The 20,636-nt window shown below is 36.5% G+C and overlaps 3 protein-coding genes across 6 annotated transcripts in view; 2 read left to right on the top strand and 1 right to left on the bottom strand.

Annotated features, from left to right (window-relative positions):
- Positions 1–8,892, bottom strand: part of LOC139120830 (nucleoplasmin-like protein ANO39) — a 53,922-nt gene extending 45,030 nt beyond the window's left edge. The window contains exons 1-2 of the mRNA XM_070685407.1: positions 8,753–8,892; positions 2,981–3,078 (exon numbers count right to left, since the gene is read on the bottom strand). Of these exons, the coding sequence (XP_070541508.1) occupies positions 2,981–3,078; positions 8,753–8,777 (123 nt within the window). The 5' untranslated portion in view covers positions 8,778–8,892. The remainder of the gene's footprint in view (positions 1–2,980; positions 3,079–8,752) is intronic.
- LOC139120828 (solute carrier family 28 member 3-like) overlaps positions 1–20,636 on the top strand; it is a 54,375-nt gene that overhangs the window by 20,389 nt on the left and 13,350 nt on the right. Inside the window, exon 1 of one of the 4 annotated variants that reach the window (XM_070685403.1) lies at positions 18,324–18,481. The exons of 1 other annotated variant lie outside the window; for it this stretch is intronic. Coding sequence is in view for 2 of the 3 variants with exons in the window: in XM_070685401.1 (XP_070541502.1) it covers positions 19,998–20,186 (189 nt within the window). In the remaining variant the exon portion in view is untranslated. Of the gene's footprint in view, positions 1–18,323; positions 18,482–19,925; positions 20,187–20,636 lie in introns of those variants that run through there. 2 more of the 4 variants (XM_070685401.1, XM_070685402.1) reach the window with 2 other exon arrangements.
- On the top strand, positions 9,091–15,168 carry LOC139120829 (nucleotide exchange factor SIL1-like). Its single transcript, XM_070685405.1, has 7 exons — positions 9,091–9,647; positions 10,077–10,324; positions 10,717–10,908; positions 11,422–11,543; positions 11,795–12,062; positions 13,399–13,463; positions 14,463–15,168. The coding sequence occupies exons 1-7, from the start codon at positions 9,371–9,373 to the stop codon at positions 14,761–14,763; spliced, it is 1,473 nt and encodes a 490-aa protein (XP_070541506.1). The 5' UTR covers positions 9,091–9,370; the 3' UTR covers positions 14,764–15,168.

The following is a 20,636-nucleotide window of genomic DNA, read 5'->3' as shown; positions in this document are numbered from 1 at the left end:
GACAACAGAAATGAATACTCTTTCAATGATGTACCGGTATGGGAATAAAGTCAGCATGCCATGGTTATTATTATAGTAAATGTATGTAAACAACCTTAAACGTAAACTGGGGAAAATGACAGATAGGGGTAGTGCAGGAATCGGGAATTGATAAACAAGACAAGTTGAAAGACGGGCAAATGAAGAGAGAATGAAAAATCTAAGGAAAGGAAAGGAAAAAATCATAACCCTGGCTCTAGATTTCAATGCTAAAGGAAATTGACTACAACAAGATTACAGCTTTTTAGGGGGGAGTAATATTCTTGTGTAAAAAAGGACAGCTCCAGGGGGATTATTCTGTACTGTGAGTTGATCAGTTGTACTGTGAGTTGATCAGTTGAACAATGACTTATTTTATTCATATTCCTATGATTTTTGGTTTTTTGAATATCAGAATTCTCAAATGTAACACTTAAGAAATTTTACAGATCTATAAATTGTTATTACTCAAGTTTAACTGTCCAAAATTTGACAGAGCTAGCTTAAAAACTCTGAAAATTACAGTAGTTTGAAAATGGCGAAAAATAGCTTTTTGACTGGTAGTATACACGTAACACGGTGCCTTCCAATTAATGTTCAACTCTGTGTCACAAAATTGTTGGCATTTTCAAGTCTCTGTGTAAAGAAAACAAAAGCTCCTTATACCGTACTCTTACAATATATGCACAGAAAGTATTTTAAAGCAGATTAGTTAGAGAATTAATGTTATTATACAACTATATTTTTTCATAGGGATACCCACAAAATGACTCTCAGCCATATGTTGAAATTTTTTGACCTTTTGTCAAAAAATCGAGCATATTTTAATTCTAAAAAAATCGTAACCCTGGAAGTAGACAAGATAGAACCATTATTCAAACAGTTTTTTGAATCCTGAGACAAGATCTTCAAGAAAACATACAATTCAAGTAAGTTTAACCGAGAGCAAAAAAGGGCCTGGTATGCCTACTTATAGCAGGCCTCGTCTCAAACAAAATGGTGACTCATGATGGACATAACGTGTACTCAATTTTGTTTCGCAAATGCGATCATGGTGAAGAAAGGTCGATTTTTGTTTCTGTTAAACAGAACCGAACATTCGAAGAAATTTTGGAGGAACACCATCCAGGTTTTTCTGAATGTAAAATGTATTCTATTCAAGTTGAATGTGCCAGTGATGCTGCTGGGGCGTGGTTGTAAGTACAACAGACAAATATACAGGTTGGCGAGGCTACAAACAACTTCAACGTAAAGCATGTGCGTTTTTCTTGCGAGTGATGCTAAAAGCTGAGGATTTACCTTTAGATAAACAGTTCACTTTCGTGTCAAAGAATTGTTATTCAGCCATATCAATTTCCATGGCAGTCTAATAAACCACACACTTCAATTCTACTGATGAATATTTTATTTTAATATATTGGTATTCAATTTGAGTGCGTTTCATGAGGAAATTGTTCACTGGTAGTTTGTTTGAACGCGTACAAAATGCACATTGAGAAATAAAAAAAAAATGAAAAAAAAAAAAAATTCCCTACCTACCTACCCTATTTTTGAAAACCATGTAATCGGAACAGCACATATTTTTTTGTTTGGCCTAAGGCGATCATTCAACTGAAGAGCTTTTGTCAACTTCGACCGGTCAATTGTCATTTTACTCAGTAGGACTACCAATTCTATGTTGTTTAAGATTCTTCTGATAATTTTTCAGCAATTTTAAAAGTAATCTTCTAACCTCACACTGAGCTAACACTGCTTGCAGTATACTTCATACATACTACGTTCAGACAGGAACAATTTTGAAACATTTCTGTGGCACTATTTGTGATTTGCAAACACAGGGATTAATAGTTTGAGTCCGCTTGTGTCCAAACACACAAAATTAGGTCTTTGTTATGGTGTTTAGGCCAGCTTAATGCACCCTCTCAAATTCAAAAGATATGGCAAAGCATACAGCATTTTCACTAGATGGCTGATATGAATGATGTCATACAATGGTTGTACTGTCACTCCCCTTGTTGTTATCAACAACTTTGTAGATCAGTTTCAGTGTCTTGCGGTGGCACAGTATGATCAGCTATCTGTTTAAACTCTTTTGTAGACCCCTTTTGCCAATATTTTTTGTAAACGAGGCTGTCTCTACAGATTCCGTTCAGCATTCTCTGTATACTTTCATCCGCCCAGACTAAGAAAGACTGATCTCATCCCCAGACCAATTATTGCCAAAAGATGTAGTGCTTTGTTCATTTGGCAGCCATAACAAAAGGAAATTTAATTGCATGTTGGTTGTTGTTTGTTATATACGTTATAAGACAGCTCTGAAGTGGCTCAGCGAGTTAGGGAGAGTTAATCCCTACACCAGCTCAGATTTGGCTGCATGCGGCTAAACCGTCTCAAATTTGAAACTTTTCAGAACCACTTGGGAGCATCCACATGTAACTTTTTATGCCAGTATTGGACCAGAGCCGTTTCAGAGGCGTTTCAATGGCCTGTGTGTGAACCACACTATCGACAAGTCATTGTCGTTTTGACATTAGTCATAACTTCAGTACTTGGGATATATCGTGACCTGTCAAGTTCTGGTAATGTTATTGTCAGCGACTGTTTGACAAAATTTTTGTCTTTTTGACATCTTGCTATAACATCGCAATGTGGACTGAACAGGACTGAACAGAACTGATCTGAATTTCCAATTGCAGTGTAAGTCTCATTATGGTAACGTTGATTTGTGATATGTGTTGTGCCCCTGGCTCTTATAGGTACATAAACATCACAAAAACGTATCATTCTTGGAAATTTCCTGGTTTACAGTAACAAGCATGAATTTCCTTTGGTATAAATTACTCATACCATGGAAAATATTAAAACAAAGTTCTTATTCCCCAAGTGTAAGTTTCTCAGCTTTGATTACTCAGACTTCACTTTGCAAGACATCACAGAGGGACAGACTGGGAAATATGCATACCTGCTTCAACTGTAGGACTTGCTCTGCATCACCCTCATCAGCATTATCCAGTTTTGGGGACCATTTCAAAGTTTTTTTCCCCTCTCTGAGATCAGCCCCTGAAACATATAAATACAAATTTTCTGCATCAAATAATGTGATAAGTAATTTTGTAATCTGTTTCACCAAAAATCGCTATAAGACAATTCATTTATCATCGTGATCTGGTGATGCACCTGACTTCGTTCAGTCGTTGACCCTGTGTTCAATTTCAGGTTCGCGCCTGCCTCTAGCACTACCCTGTGTAACTCTGTAGCCCAGCCATGTGGTAGGGCATGATCAAGACCGATAGCGGCGATACATGTCAACATTTAATATAAGGGACGATTCAGAATTTACTTCCAGGGGGAGGGTGGAGGATTTTCTATTTTCTCGGTGATTTTTTTCCATGGCCCCCCCTAGTAAATTATAGAAAAAATCTATGGCCCCCCCTCATCTTTCCTGTTTTTTTTCCATGGCCCCCCCTAATATATACATGCATGCTTATACGGTACATTATAGACGTATCTAGTCTAACAAGTTGCAGGAACTGTAGGGCCTAGTGGACATTAATCGATGATATAACAAATCATTTCAGCGTTAAGTGACTATAAAAAGAATGATTTGCAGGGACTGCAAGTGGCACACTTTTGGAAAGGGTAGCAATAAACATATCTGGTTGTAAATTTCTGAAGAAAAGTTAATTACTAAATATGAATACTTTTTTCGTTATGTCTCACTGATACATATGATGCACACAAAGACAAGCAAAGATGTCAGTTAGAAATGGTGAACAGAAAATCAGAGAAGCAGATAATTGGCAAAGTGATATATTATCTTGAAGTTTAATGGTACATCTCATTTGCAGATATCCAGATATTTCTGGAAAGTGAGATGTACATGTACATGCACACGTTCAGCATACATTTTCATTTGATGATGCTGAATATTTGCAGACTCACAGTGAAAGTTTTAAACATTAGGAATTAAAATTGGTGAAAGCCAACTTGTTTTTAATTTTCTCTTTTTTCTAATTTGGTTGTCATAAAACTAAGTTGCTGCCACTGAAAGCAACAATGCTGAGGAATATTTTAGAACATTTCTTGAACAAAACACCTTATCCAAAACATGAATTTTACATGTTATTCTGCTCATTCCATTCACAATCCATGTTCATATTAAAATGCAGATAACCCTGTGTAAGTCAAAATTCACATTTTGTCAGCAGTATTTTTCAAAATTGACAGAGCATTCATATTTCAAATTTTTTAACAAACTTTAATTTTAGAATAGTCATGATGCGCATGTTTTCAGATGACACGAAACAATACATGTTAATTTGTTTTTTTGCCTTTTCTGCCAGCCGCCACTGTGAAATCTTTGATTATACACAGTGTTCTCCCTGAATAAGGTAACAGGGGCGTGGCGCCCTCTTGTAAATTCCGAGCGCCCCCTTGCAAGAAATGAAAATAGATTTATTTTTTTTGAAAAATAAAACAATAAATGTACGGGAAAAAGGTTGACAGTGATTTACAAGCAAAATGCAAGCGTGATCGTCGATCCTGCAGGCTGCAAACGTAATTCTCATCGATCTTGCAAATCTCGCGAGTTTGTGATGTCATCCGAGATCATAAGCCCATGTGCAACTCATCGATGGCAGCCATGTTTGCATGGCTCAGGCCGTAACGTATCGTTGGCCACTGTCCCTCCATAGGGACCGTGCATTAGGTAACCGACTTTATAGCTGAGTAAACATGCCAAGGAGCTTGAGCCGAACCAAGGACAGCAGAGTACACTGAAGTTTTTATAGAAGGTTAGAATTTCGCTTGTGTATTCCTTCCCAAAGCAAAACGGCCTATTTTTAGGCTCGGCTGGAGGATGAGAACACGTGAGTGTTATGGTGATAATTTTGACATCGATGAATAAATGTATGTCTGTCGCTATGTTTTCGTTTTCAAAAAATGTAATCTTCATGGAAATCACTGAACTGGAATAAAAGTTGTCGGACACCGTCTCAGATTTCTTTTCCTTTGAGTTTTTAGCTCCGCTGTCAGCGACGCGGAGCTTATCAAATAGGTTGATTTTCCGTCGTCGTCCGTCGTCGTCCGTCGTCCGTCGTCGTCGTCGTCGTCGTCGTCCGTCAACAATTGCCTTCTCCTCTGAAACCGCAAGTCCAATTGCTTTGAAATTTTATATGCGGTTCACTTGGGGTGACCTCACTTAAGTTTGTTCAAATCGTGGTGAAATTTGCATATTTGTATTTTTGGGGCATTTTTTGGTGTTTTTGGTAAAAAATCTTCTTTTCTCAAACCGCTTGTCCGATTGCTTTGAAATTTAATATGCAGTTTACTTATGGTGACTTCAGTCAGATTTCTTCAAATCGTGGTGAAATTTGCATATTTGTATTTTTAAGGCAATTTTTGTCATTTTTGGTAAAAAAATCTTTAAAAATCTTCTTCTTCAAAACTACCGGTCACATAGCTTTGAAATTTGGTACATATGTCCCTAGGGATGATCTATTTAAGATTTGTTCAAATTGTGAAGAAATATGCAAATTTGCATTTTTAAGGCAATTTTTGCCATTTTTGGTCAAAAAATGTATTTCTCAAAAGTACTGGTCTGATAGTTTTGAAATTTGGTATACAGGTTTCTATAGATGCACTTAGTAATATATATTGAATTTCTGATGAAATCTGTAATTTTGTATTTTTGGGCAATTTTTGCCATTTTTGGTCAAAAAATGTGTATTGCCAAAACTACTCATCTGATAGCTTTGAAATTTGGTATAGAGGTTCCTACACATGAACTAAATGATATGTATTGAAATTATGATGAAATCTGCAATTTTGTATTTTTGGGGCAATTTTTGCCATTTTTGGTCAAAAAATGTGTATTTCCAAAAGTACTCATCTGATAGCTTTGCAATTTAGTATACAGGTTCCTACAGATCACCTTAATGATATTTGTAGAAATTATGATGAAATCTGCGATTTTGTAATTTTGGGGCAATTTTTGCTATTTTTGGTCAAAAAACGTGTTTCTCAAAAGTACTGGTCTGATAGCTTTGAAATTGGTATACAGGTTCCTACAGATGAGCTAAGTAATATATATTTAATTTCTCCTGAAATCTGTAATTTTGTATTTTTGGGGCAATTTTTGCAATTTAGGTCAAAAAATGTGTATTTCAACAACTGCTCATCTGATAGCTTTGAAATTTGGTATACAGGTTTCCATAGATGAACTACATGATATTATTGAAATAATGATGAAATCTGCAATTTTGAATTTTGTGGCAATTTTTCCCATTTTTGGTCAAAATATGTGTTTCTCAAAAAGTACTGGTCTAACAGCTTTGAAATTTGGTATACAGGTTTCTATAGATGAACTCAATTTGATCTTTTGAAATTATGATGAAATCTGCAATTTTTATTTTGGGGGGCAATTGTTGCCATTTTTGGTCAGAAAATTTTATTCTCAAAACACTATTCATCAGATAGCTTTGGTTGACATGTTCCTAGGGATGATCCAATGTGATATATTCAAAGTATGATGAAATCTTCAATGTGTATTTTTGCAGCTTTTTTAGCCACTTTTTTCTGGCCACTGCATTGAGCTATCAAAGATTTCCTCCTTCTTCATCAACATGTGTCAAAAATAGTTATTCTCTACATAAACACAGCGGAGCTATATCGGCCGCTAGGTCGCTTGTTTATACGAAAAAATCTGAAAAAAAAATACTCCCCAAGTGCCACCAAACAACACCATTTTAATCTGTGTTTTTCAAACGCTCCAACAGCAGGAGGGGGGAGACCCCTCTCCTGACCTCCCCCCGCGACCGCTTACGCGGTCGCTTGTGGTGCTTCGCACCACGTCTTCGCCCCCTTGTAAAAAAATCCCGGGGAGAACACTGATACATATCAGAATGAATGGGACACAAAAGTATTAGCATCAATACACAATGTGTAAGCCTATCCACATTTCTCCTAGCCCTCATACACACTGAGATCACTTCTTGGACTACAGCACATTTCTTGTGTACACAGTATTTCAACAATCCGACACCATAGCATTGGTGCAGTGCCACATGATCTTCTGGATTGCACATACAGGATTATTGGAAAATCAACCCTTTTGTAAATTTTTCACCATATATTTTTGAATGTAATACATAATATTTTTATTTTCAACATTAAAACTATTCGTTGAAAAGCACCTTGAAGATGAGACGGCCATAGATGTAAGCACTGTAAAAAGTTATGTAGAACATTTAAAAAATTTAGAAAGGGTAAAATTGATGAGAATGAAACATAGAAAAAAGGAGCAGAAAAGAAGAGTAGTAGTAGCAGTAGTTACTCAAAGGATGAAGTGGGTGTATATTTGGGGTAAAAAACCTCAATTTTTGTATTAATGATAAAAATTAATTTAAGTCGAAAATTAGACAGTATTTTCAGAAATGTAATATTTCACTTGAAAGGATAGTATTCATGTAGAAAAAAACAACTATTTTACTTGGCATTATCCATCTTCATTTTAAAATTGTAGGGGTTTAAAGACTGACACTCTAATAATTGATTAAAATCATGATCAGCAAAATTAAAATGCTCTTATTAAAATGCCTCATTAAAAATGTAAGAGCTTTATTGCCAACAAAACCAATTGATAGTTGTTGTGTTATATAGCATTTAAAAAACATAATGTGAAATTTCAGAAAATTTGACCCAGCCGGAGTGGGTTAAATTCGTTGGAAATTTTGAAATTGGGAGGCAAAAGAAGCCAAGAAATCAGGTGATTTACATACATTTGCATAAATTAACACTTCTTTATCATGCAACTTTCAACTGCTTTACAAGCTACAAGGTAAACCCAACCTTAAAAAGACATTCGCTGTAATTTTTAGCATTTGTTCAATGTTCATCTCTGTGTATCAGCATTTGTTTGTTATTCTATCACTACATAGAACACCCAATGCTGTATTTAGCAACATACCAGTGTGAACATAAATGACCATTGTTATTGTTGATAAATGAATTCTAGTCTGGACTTGATCTGAGATCTCTTTTCAACAAAAACAACCCTGACTGTTCACTGTATGGTTTGTATTGACACGCTAAATACTGGACATTTCATAACGCTCCAGGGAGGAGAACAAGATACTGCAGTAGATGCATAAAACAAACCACTGTGAATATTACCCAATTTGGCAGCTAAAGGAGTTTAACTAAACATGTTGAGTTTATCTGTCATCCAGGTAGCGTCTACGGTGCTCTTTTGTAGAGATCAGAAATTCTGGGCAAATATTGAATTGATGTTTTTTTTCCTTGGCCCCCCCTAAAAGATTGTGGTATTTTTGTCTGGCCCCCCCCCTAAATTTTCTTGGGAAAATGGGTGGCCCCCCCTGAAAATCCTCCACCCCCCCCCCCGGAAGTAAATTCTGAATCGTCCCTAACGGTTTCATTACCACTTGGCCTGGTATGACTCTTAATGTTGACCCTCAGAGGTAGTCGCTATACACGTACGGTATAGCTGTAGACTTCATGACTCCGGGCTTGGGTAGTTGTGTGCACTGCACATGTATCGTTAACCCTGCGTACGATGCTGTCTGTTCCCGGCGTTATACTGAACACACAGCATGGTGCATAAAGCAGGGCTAAGTACCGGACAGTGTATACCTTACGTGTGTCATGAAAATCTACGCAGCTAAGGTAGTGATATATGAACACTGCGGCAGCTAACACATGAACATCTTACTCTTACCCCAAAAATGCTCTTTTCCCATCATACTTGCAGCATACACATGCAATGAACCGGTAATATGGGCAGAGTTGGCTACTTTGCACGTGTTCCGTGAGGGCCAAGGACGTCTGGTCCTCTACTAGCAGAATATCTGAGCATGCGCATATGTATAGTTCAAATAAAACATAACACATCCGTTCTGTACATGTTATTATAATTTTTCACAATGATCTTGATACAGTGATATTGATGTTACAACGATTTTTGCATTGAAAGATTTAGGTCTAGTCTTCCCTGGATTCTGTATTGCATATTAATACGATTTGACGCTGAAGAGGCCAGAGGTCAAAGGTAACCGGAAATAAGACGAAAAACAGCTGGTAAACAATTAACACGCGAGGCGGTTAAGTTGACGTGTCCTTACGGCTCTAATATAGTCATTCCGCCTTTTTGACACGTTTCAATTGTCACATCTGTCATCGAGGAATATTTCCATCTTACTGAACTTAGCGAAGATCACAATACTGCTCATACATCGGTAAAATTTTGTTAATTTTCCCGATAGTTGCAGATTCCCTGGTCAGTGAATGTACACAGTGTTTACCAACATTGTCCTCTTGTGCTGAGTTTCTGTCAAAAATGAACACCAAACAATTTCTGTGGACCATTTTAACCGTGGCGTGTTTGGTCTACGGCATCACAATAGCCATGAGTGACGAAGCACATAAAAAAACTGAAGAAACCGAGCGAAAAGATCGGCAAGCGGAGCAAGCAAGGTCAGCCCAAACAGCTGTAGTAGCGATTGCAAGCGACGAACAAGAGGACGATGATGATGGGCACGTCGTCATAGGGGATGACGAAGACGATGCGTTGGAAGTATTTTATCCGACGAATGAATGGCAAACTATCAAACCAGGTATAATTCACATTGTACTTTTCAAATTGCTTCAGTTGCGTAAAATTGTGTATATCAAGAATGGAACAGTGACGATGAGCAATGCTGTTTTAGGGAAAGTCATCATTTCAGTTCACTGATTTCTCCGTAAGTTTTGTAATCGAGCATCCTGGTGCCTTTTACCGGGGTCATATTCGATCATTTATTATAATAGAATAATGGACCCGTACTAATTGAAGGGTTGAAGTAAAAATACCTCTGCAATGGTTTCAGTGACATAAAATACCTTGACATATAAATACATGAATAATGCATCTGCACAGTCTGTGAAGGTAGCATGTTGAAGGTGTACTCTTTTTGTCCAGGATGAGCTATATCATCAATTTAGTATATCGCTTATTAGTAAACATCATTTCCACAATCTTTCTTTCATTTCATGCGGACATATAGGCCAAGCCATCCCTGCTGGTCTGCATGTCAGAATTAATCTTCAGACAGGATTGAAAGAGGCAAAACTGATAGAGAAGGATGATAAAAAAGAGCAGAAATCAGATGGAGGGGAGAGTCTCAAGTTTTGGGAGGAGGGAGATAGGAAAGGAATGGTCAATACAGAGGATAAGTTCTTCACCAAGAAAACACTGAAAGATGCACTGAAGTTGTTCAAAGCTAAACAGGATGATGTAAAACACGAACCTGAGGTGGGTATACAGTCATGGGCTGTGATCTGATGTAACCCAGTGGCAATTGAAATACTGTGATGTTGGTTTTCAAGAATAGCAAACAATTACTGGTATACTTGCAGTTGCTTATTTGAAATATTTACACAAAAATCTATTGTGTCTCGGTCTGACATTTGTACAGACTCATCATGAGAGATAAAGGTTAGGTGGCCAATATTAATGGGTGTCAGTTTTACCAGTATTATGTGATTCGGATGTTCATACAACAATCTCTCAATGGGCTACTTTCAATGAGAAAGCCACAATTAATTGTCAAATTTTTTATTCATTTGAATAAATGATTTTCAGATATGTCTAATTCTCAGAAAGCAGTTTGTAATAATTGCAATAAATTACTCTTTTCACTGCAGGGTCATGCAGAACATGTCAAGAACAATTTCAGACCATATGAAGAACTGAAGAAAGAATTTGCAAATATGAATATGAACATAGAAACTGATGCTGAAATTTTGACAAAACTGTTGAATATTTACAAACGTGATGATGCAAGTGTTGCAGAAAAAGAAGCTATCCTGAGTGATTTAGAATACTATGTCCATCAGGTAGGAAGGACTGAATTCTTCATTAAAAAAGTTAACGAGTGGCTGGCTTCCGCAGCCACTTCACAAGTAAATATACAGGCTCCAGAAGAATTAGGTTTTTACTGTCATCACCTGTAACAATTCAAGACCCAGCCGTCATTTCCCCTGTTTCCTCCTTTCATGTGTTCAACAATCCCTCACCACACTTTACCCTAATTAAAGTTTCACAGAAAATCAATAAGAATTTCTCTCTTTGTGGGACTACATTCCCTCCATTTCCCCAAAGAAAGAGAAAGGTGTTTGCAATCAGTCATGATAACTACAATATTGTAATCTCATGCCAAATAGCTTTGGGATAAAAAATGTGAAACTGTCACATCACTGCACTTTTTGTAAGGACCAGATACAATTGTCTTTTTCTGCTTTGAGTTAATGTAAAGACCATACTTCATGCAATTGTGTCATTCATATATTTCTACATAGCATTTCCATAACCTTATGTAACTAAAGATACTGATAATTCTTGTATTGTAGATCGACAATGCTCGTGACTTTCACACTCTCGGAGGTTTGGAATTGATAATCAAAGGGCTGAATGACACAGAAGAAGTGATTCGCAGAGATTGTGCTTTTGTTCTTGGCTCAGCTGTTCAAAGGTACAAGATTTGTATGTTTTTATGGAACTTTATGCAATCATGGGAAGAAATCAAAACTGAGGCTCTTAGTTTACGACATCAAAAAATGTATTACCGTATCACCTGAAATCCACTGAAACTGTGTTTTAAACTGGTGTGTGTGTGTGTGTGTGTGTGTGTGTGTGTGTGTGTGTTCGCTACTATAGAAAGCCATACATAAACAAATACACTACTTTGAATCTCTCATCACACCAAACATATTTTCCTTTCAGTAACCCAGCTGTTCAAGTACAAGCATTAGAAGGAGGTGCATTACAGTTGCTGCTAAGACTAATGTCTACACACCAAACTGTGGCTGTTAAGAAGAAGGCACTCTATGCTATTTCATCTTTACTGAGACAGTTTCCATTTGCCCAGAAAAAGTTCCTTGAACTTGGAGGCCTAAGTGCCCTGTCTTCACTCTTCAAAGAAACTGATCTAACTGTGCTACAACTTAAATTGAAGGCAATCACCCTTCTGCATGATCTCCTAGTTGAACAGGTAAGATACATGTACCGTACCTGTATTTACTCCATTCACCTCTGTTCACCAGTATCAAGGTCTAATTTTACTGTGGAAAACACTTTAGCTATGTCAAATTAAGTGATCAAAAAGTAAAAGGACTAGTAGCCGTAATGTTTGATGATTTTTTCACAATTTCTGTTTTCAATGTCATTCTTGTTCTAGGCTCCAAAGCATGTTGAGAAACACAGTTGAACTTATCAACTCAGCCTGTGTATACTTGCAATCAACATACAGTGGAAAAAATGAAAAAAATTGTCAAACATTACATGCTCTTTGGAGGCTTCAATATTAATTTTGATGATTTTAACAGGGATTGAAAAATTCCTATTATGCTGCAATTTTAAATGAGCCTCAAATGTGACAAATATTGCCAAGTTTTGAACAATGTACATGTATCAGTTCTTGACATTGTTACACTTTTATCATTCTTGAACCCTGAGATTGCTTCATACATTTTTACCGATCCTATAGATGAGATGAGCTCATGTAAGGAAGTAGAAGTTAGTGGGATATGCCTTCCAAGCCTATGGCTGTGTAATGTTTTATGTGCAGATATGTCATCAATGAATGGTGCTGTCATACTACAGCTTAATGATTAAAAAAGAATGGACTTGTTAATATTAGTAATACTTCTCAATCCATATGAGTGTTCTTTTGTTTAGATCAGAAAATGCTAACTTGATACATGTATCTCACTTTCACTTTCTAAATATTTCTTTTTCATCTTCAGATACAGTGAATCTGAGTTGTCAGAAAGGGAATCTGTGAAATAAATGAATTCATATGATTCTGTAGGCTTATTTCATCACTGAAAAATTAGACAATTTCTTTGTGGTGCATAGACTTACTTATAATACATATGAAGGGAAATATTTCAATTATATTCACTTGGAATTTAAGCAGTTTTGTTAAGTTCAAAATTTATTTTTGTCTCGTAAATGTCATGTTGACACAAAATCAATAAGCACATTGTAATAAAATGAATGATAATTCTTAAATTCAGCTCATACCACAATTTGTTTGGTATGGTATTTCTTCAGGTGTACTGCATAATTTTTTTTTCTTGGTTTATGTAAAACATCACCATGGACACATGAAGTATTGTCAAATTAACATGTTGTGCTGCACCAAATGGCAATGGAAACAGACTAACTTGTAGTTTAAAATTTTCTGAACATGACTGTTGAAAATGAGTCATTTGTGTGCAATTTTATCACAGATACCCCACTGTTTTATCACAGATACCCCACTGTTTTATCACAGATACCCCACTGTTGAGTTATTTACAGAATCTTTGTCATTTGTTTTGCAGAAAGATGTGAAAAACTCTGAAATATCAGACAGTGTTCATAAAGAGAAACAAAGGCAGTATAATGAGTAAGTAATTGTCTTAAACTTTGCTCTCTTTCAACACCTTTTTATCTCCAAAGTAAAAGTAATAAACTGTTGTTCTTTCTTTATTTGAGAAAATTGTCAATTGTTAGCTTTTGAAAATGCATGTCAGAGTGCTGAAATTTAAATTTATTGAATACATGCATAGTTGTTGTTGCCTTTCATACTGTAAATTATTTTCATAGAATTTGTTAACTGTTCATTACATGACAGCAACACTCTTCCTTTCAGTCACTTCTAGGTTTTTTCTCTCACAGTCTTTTAGAAGAATCTAATTAGCAAGTGTTTCCATTCTAAGGAAAATCCTTTTACAGGAAAACATTGACATGTCATAGGGCATTGGAGTTGTGCATAGACCAGTTTTTAATTAGAATTCTACAGCGTATATACCTGCCATGATGTTTCACACATATCATTTATTGTCATTAAACGTGTCTTTGTGTCACATTGGATGAAAAAGAAACTTTGATGACATCAGCTACAACACAAATATCAAATGGTCAACTTTTTACTTTCATAGTATGCATAACTTGATTGAGATTAAACCTTCACTCATTACTTAATTCCCATTTGGTTGCACAACTCCAGCTTTGCACAGACACTGACAGGCAGAGAGAGACTGACCTGCTATAGCTGTGAAAACTCTACTTAATATGTTTCTCATTTCTTTACTGAATGTTTCATAGAATCGTAAATGAAATACAGTTGTAGGTGTACACTCAAGTAAGATACTGTGAATACTGTAACGTGTACTGATCTGACATGCAAAATCAGAAAAAAATCACTAACTAAATATCAGCCACTAAGATAACTAGATGTGGTAATGATTGTGTTACACCATTTGAAGAGCTCATCTTGGGAGTATTTCAAGTGCAATATGATCTTATAATTATGTGATGCAAATTAATAACATTAATGTTCATTTCAGCTATTTTGCATCACTTGTATTCATGGTAACACAGATTATTCCCCTTTTTTTAACAGAGTTCGTCTGCTTCCTGCCCTGATTCAACAAGGATGGTGTGAGTTGATACCGACATTACTGAGTGTACCAGAACATGACAACAGAGAAAAAGTTCTGAATGCCATGCAGATCATGTCGGACAACTGCACTGAGCAGTATAAACAAAAGACTAATATAGAAATTCTGAAATCTCTCAAAGCGGAATATGATAACTTTGCTGTAGAGGAAGCCCAGGAGCAAGATGCTGACCGTTATTTCACAGGGCTTAGAAATTTGATAAGGGATCTTCTCAATGGTTTAAATACCCACACAGAACTTTAACAGCAAGTTTGTATCTATCTTTGTTTCTAATTGTTTCAGTTATTGATATTTTTCTACAAAGCCAGAAGAAACATTTCATTAGTGTTTATGAGAATAGGTCAAAGTTGACTACTACTTGAAATCATTTGTGTCTACAACACTTCTCCATCAAGTGTTATCATTTACAAGTTCCAGAGAAATAATTCTTCATTCACTCCAAAGTCTCATTGTTATTTCAAGTGCCATTACCCTAGTATGGGATATAAGGACAATTGGACAAGTATATCAGAGTCAATGCAATTAGGTGCAATAGCAATCATTTTTATAGCCATAAAAATCTACACACAGTTTGCAATGTACATATTTTTTAGAGATATTATTCTGATCATAGTAGATTATTTTGAAATAAAGATGATAAAATTGTAATTGTGTTTCAGGTTTATGCATTTCAATCAGTTACTTGCTGATTACATGATGACAACTCTAGATTAGCTGTCAACAGTGTTCAGTAAGTGATAACTGATCTTTTCATCAACTCAATATTTAGTGTCCTCTAAATCTTTACAGTTTGTCAAATATATATATCATGGAATGATCATGGCTAACCCTCTTATCAGTATAATGATAAATGATAGAATAATTCTATTGAAAGGTTTGTCTTTGGTTCATTGATACATAGCTGCACATTACCATGTAAGTTAATCAACACATTTGAATCGAACGGCCTACTAGCTTCCATTTCTGTCTAATATATTTTCTTGACCTTTGCCCATACCTCTTTGAAACATGCTATCCACTACTGACACCCATCAATGCCAAAAACTGGAAAACCTGAATCATTTGATAAAATAAGTAGGCCACAATGCCTCATATCTTGAGTCTTCATGCAAATTCAGTTTTCTCTTCGGTCTTTAGAAGGGGTATATAATTGTTCCCCAAGTTTCTAAACATTTATTTACTGATGAACTCAATACTGAAATGGTGAAAGTATCCATTGTATGCTCTACAGATTGATAACCTGTTGTATTCCAGCCAAAAAATCACATTGAAACAAGTATATTGTGTAAGGAAACTATGGTGTTTGAAATAAATACGAGGACAACATCATTCAATTAAGTAAAATATGATCCGCAAAGCTTCTTTAAGTTTGCAAAAAATGTTGTCAAACTCATAGATGTGAAATGATAATGCCATTATTAGGTCTTTGGTAGCACATGAAATATCAAGTTCCATACAAAAGATTCTGTCAATCATGTAGGCAAGCAAACCGCCTTACAGTTCTGCCAATAGTTTGTGAGTAATAAAGTCATCGCACAAAATAATACGATGTTTTTGTTACATTGAGTTGGTCTGTAAAAGGTGGAGGACAGAGCGTGCACTCACTAACCGGGGTTTCTGAATCTGAGAAAATCAATGATGAGTGTATGACTTGGATAGGGTCTTAATTTGAGAAAAGCCTTTGAAAGTTTAAATCATGATATCTTGTAACAGCACTACTGTGTGGGGGGATGAGTTTTTTGTTTGGTTTATGAGAAACATAAATTGTCAGACTGCAAGCCAATGATCAACATTGTTTCCTTGTACAGTGCAGTTCAGTGAGACTGCCCACAACGGCCATCCATCATTGGCTCTAATATTTTATCCCTGATTTATAATGGTATACTCCAGTGACTGGTTCAGTGTTCAGACTGTTTGCTTACTACATCTTTTTGATGTCATCAACTCTGACCTTCAGATATATAGTCTGTGAATGGAACACAGCAAACAAGCTTAAACTACAGAGAAAATCCCAAACTTATGATATACTCAAAATAATTGATGAACACTTAGCACAGCCATGGCACTGATGATGATGAATTATAAAATAAAGTGTCTTCAGCAAATTACTATTCTGTAATTCCGTGATTCTAACTCACATGTGATGTTAATTAGTCACTGCATCAAAATCTGGAATCTTAGTGCTTCTATTCCTCCTTCAACAGAAGAATTGTGTGTGTGTGTAGACATACATACATACATACATACATACATACATACATACATACATACATATATATATATATATATATATATATATATATATATATATATATATATATATATATATATATATTCAGTTTCCATTGGCAGTAGAGTAGACCAAGAAATTATGATTGATATTAAAAACAAAAGAAGTGAAAAAAAACTCATCAAAGTTGGCTTTACTGGCCCTGCGTAGTATAGTCTACTTGGCTAGCAAAGTTAAATAATGTCATAGGAGTAAATATTTTCCAATCATTTACATTGAATACCAGACCCTTATATTTCTGTTTTCCTTCCAACATTAAATAAGAAGCAGAAATTTACATAAAAGCCTCTCTTTACAGTTTTTACCATTTACAGACTACCTAATCCTCTTTTGAAACTTTTATGAATACTTATGCATGACATGATGAAGGGGTAAACCATTTGATATCCTAGGAGGAGGACTCTGAAGAATTTTTTTGGGAAAAAAAAAGATTCCAAGAGGCTGTCTCTGGGAAAGAATCCCAGCCAAGGAAAGCAGAAAAAGTAAAACAGATTGCCAGCAGATATGAAGTGACAAATAACTGACTAACAGTTCCTTTCAGCAATTACTTTTCAAGTTTTTGCACACCCTTCAGGCAACTCACTTTATCGCTTCTTTTATTTTTCAGCGCACCCTTTTTACAATTCATTCACGAGTCCCCATATTAATAGCATCTCTCATTTTGGCACAGCTTTTCTTTTAAGTTTACCACATTTTCATAACATTTGATTTTATTTCATGAATGCCCTGTTATTATTATTATCTTCAAGTCAAAGACGGATTAGCAGTGTTGCAGAAGCAAATTTGTAGAAGGATACCATGTGGTTAAGGTTGCCATGGACACAGATAACAAAAGTAAAATGAATGAATGAAAAATGAATCCCATCATAAATTTCCGGAAAAAATCCAGGAGACGGTTTTTCCATTTTGTTGCCGTTGCATACAGTTCTATTCCGGTAGTACTTAGGGGTTATTACACGAAGTTTGGGTGATACCGCGTCGTATTCGAGTGATGTGTCCGTATTTTGACGAGTTGCGCAGCAACGAGTCAAAATACGGACACATCACGAGAATACGACGCGGTATCGCCCTAACTTCGTGTAATAACCCCTTTATCATACATGCATGCTTTGGTTATGACTGTTTTCCTACAGACGCTCCGAAATTAGCAACGAAATCAACTTGAAATCGACCTTGCTTCCTCCAGGCTGTACTTATAAAAAGTTGGTTGCTAAGGAGTGATGACAACCGTATCACTCCTTGATATTATTCCGCTATTGGGCCATTCCACTGCAAAGGAGGGTTTATGGAGCACTTTTACAGCAAACAATTTAAATATTACGATGTCGACACAGGTTTTCACAATTTGAAGAAGATTTATTTTTAGTTTAAAATGACGGTGGATGTAAAACATAGGCGGGAGTCCACAAAATGGGTGTGTTTTCGTGTTTTAATACATAACATCATCCCTGCGTGAAAGTTATGAGGCCGCCAAAATCGGGTCAAAATACTCGCGCCACGCTCAAACTCTATCGAGTATGAACAGCTGAGAGCACAGAGCAACCAGCTCTGCGTCATCTATGAATGCACATATAGTGGATATAATACCCGTACCAGTCAGTTTATCTCGAAGAACATACGTCAAACATGCCGAATTTACCATCTCAGTAAGCGGATTAGTGAAAACATGAAGTGAGTACACTGTAAGCTGTAGTGTCGTACGTAACTCGTTCGTGATTTTGTTGCTGTACGAATAAAAGTACATTTCAAAGGTGTTTCCGTCGTCTGCTCGTATATTTTCCTTCCTGGCTTGCCTAAATAGAACTAAACTTCCTTTAACAACCGAAGCGAAAGTTTGACTTTCCCTAGATGGCACTTTGTATCTGAAACCCGCACCGCATCGGTGCCACCAGACACGATCATGACCTGTGAACTGACAGGTACAAATCGGAAATATCATGTGCACCTTCAACCTTGTCTGTCGCGAGTATTTTCAGTGCGGTTGGATTTTCGTGGCTCATTTACTACTGTAAACGATGTAATTCACCGCCCTGATCAACAGGAAACTTGTCGTAAACCGATTCTATCATGATGCTCTGTCAACCGATATCTTTACGTGTAATGATACTTCAATGGTGTAAATATTCAGCAGCGCAGACGACACGAAAACACTGCACCGTGCACCGCCACGGGACGAAATTATACAAATTTTCAATACGTTTGTTTGTATGTTTTTGGTACAACTGTACTTGTGCCTAAGGGCAATGCCCATGAACTGACTGCAAACAACAGAATTTTGACCATAATCATAATGACGTTTCGGATTGTCATTTGTCTTATTCGCTCAGCTGTTTTATATACGTGTACATATACCAACGAAGGTCATGCATATACAGCGAAGGTCACGCGTCCGCGTCGCTGTAAGTAGTTCGGTTACAGTGAAAATATAATTCGTATTTTCACTAGATAAATATGGGCTCATATCAGTACCGTCTGAACAATAGAAGAATGGCAATACAGGCATAGCATGTATGATAAAAGCTGATAGCTGTGTTTTTGCTTTTGCGACCGATGGACACCGCACCGACTGAGAAGAGAAAAAAAAGGCTCACTCGATGATTTGGGAAGCGCAGCGCTCTTGTAACAGTTTTTCGTAACCTTCAAAAAAGGCGGCATTTCAATGTGTTGAGGTCGTATGCGCCTCGAAAGTGAAAGACGTGAACGTTTGCTCAAAATTTCCTTCAATAATCTTTCAACAATTCTTTTTCAAAATCAAGAACAAACATCGGGGGGTCACGATGCAAATTTTGTTTATGGAGAAACAAAATACCAAATATTTACCGATACTTGAAATTCAAAGTGGCCGCCATCCCTATGGAGGAAAAAAATCGATTTTCGAAAAAACTAAGAAAAGAATTGTAAAAGTTTAAGCGTTGAAATATCTGTCCCCGAGGCGTACTCTACCTTAATATAATATACTATTAATCCTTAAACTGCACGTTATGATATATTTGCGAAACATTTGAACAATATATTCAATGCAGTGAAGCCAGTCCTGAGGTTGTCCAAATTCCACAGGCAGGGGGTAAGGGTTTGACCTTTTCTGCCCATATGGTAATATATGTAAAACACTTTCTTTACGAGTGTGTATGTAGAGGTCAATAGCCCGTACACAAATGTGTGTATAGGGGAAACACAGACCGCGTGGATGCATACGCAGAAATTGACAGCTACCACTATGGAGGAACCCAGTGTTGACGAAACTGACAAATCGAATACTCTATCTGGATCACCACCTCAAGGCGACTACCGATTAACGCCTGAGGGGGATAATGATGAAAAGATTCTCTCGCCAAAGCAAAATCGGTCCTTCTATGAGAGAGTACCGGGAGACGAGGTACAGTACTACTAGTGTGCTACCTCCATGATAATCATGGTGAAGGTTGTGAAAGTTAGCCGTAACAATTCCTAGTAAGGTCAGGTACTAATCATAACATGAATGGTTTCTCGTACAATCGCTAGTTTGTATGATTGCAAACTGCTATGTTAAAAGTTTTGTTGACGTGTGAAACGACCGTGTCCCCTATTAATGTTCAGCAACGTATCTGTTTCAAGGCTATAGTCTCATGACAGGCCTTTACTGATAACCCAACATGTGTTGCTGATGGCATGACCTATTGTCATTGGATCAATGCCAATTTAATGCCTGCATTGTATGGATGCACCGGGTCCCTTTGTAGAGCGAACGTGGTTGGAAGTCCTACAAGTTAGTCAGAACTTGTCGTTGATCGATCACATGCATTTGTGTACATTACAATACATACATACATACACTTACTTACATACA

Source organism: Ptychodera flava, chromosome 20 (assembly GCF_041260155.1).
Source record: "Ptychodera flava strain L36383 chromosome 20, AS_Pfla_20210202, whole genome shotgun sequence".
NCBI lineage: Eukaryota > Metazoa > Hemichordata > Enteropneusta > Ptychoderidae > Ptychodera > Ptychodera flava.
The sequence above is the reverse complement of the archived record's forward strand: the minus strand, read 5'-3'. Positions and strand labels throughout refer to the sequence as shown.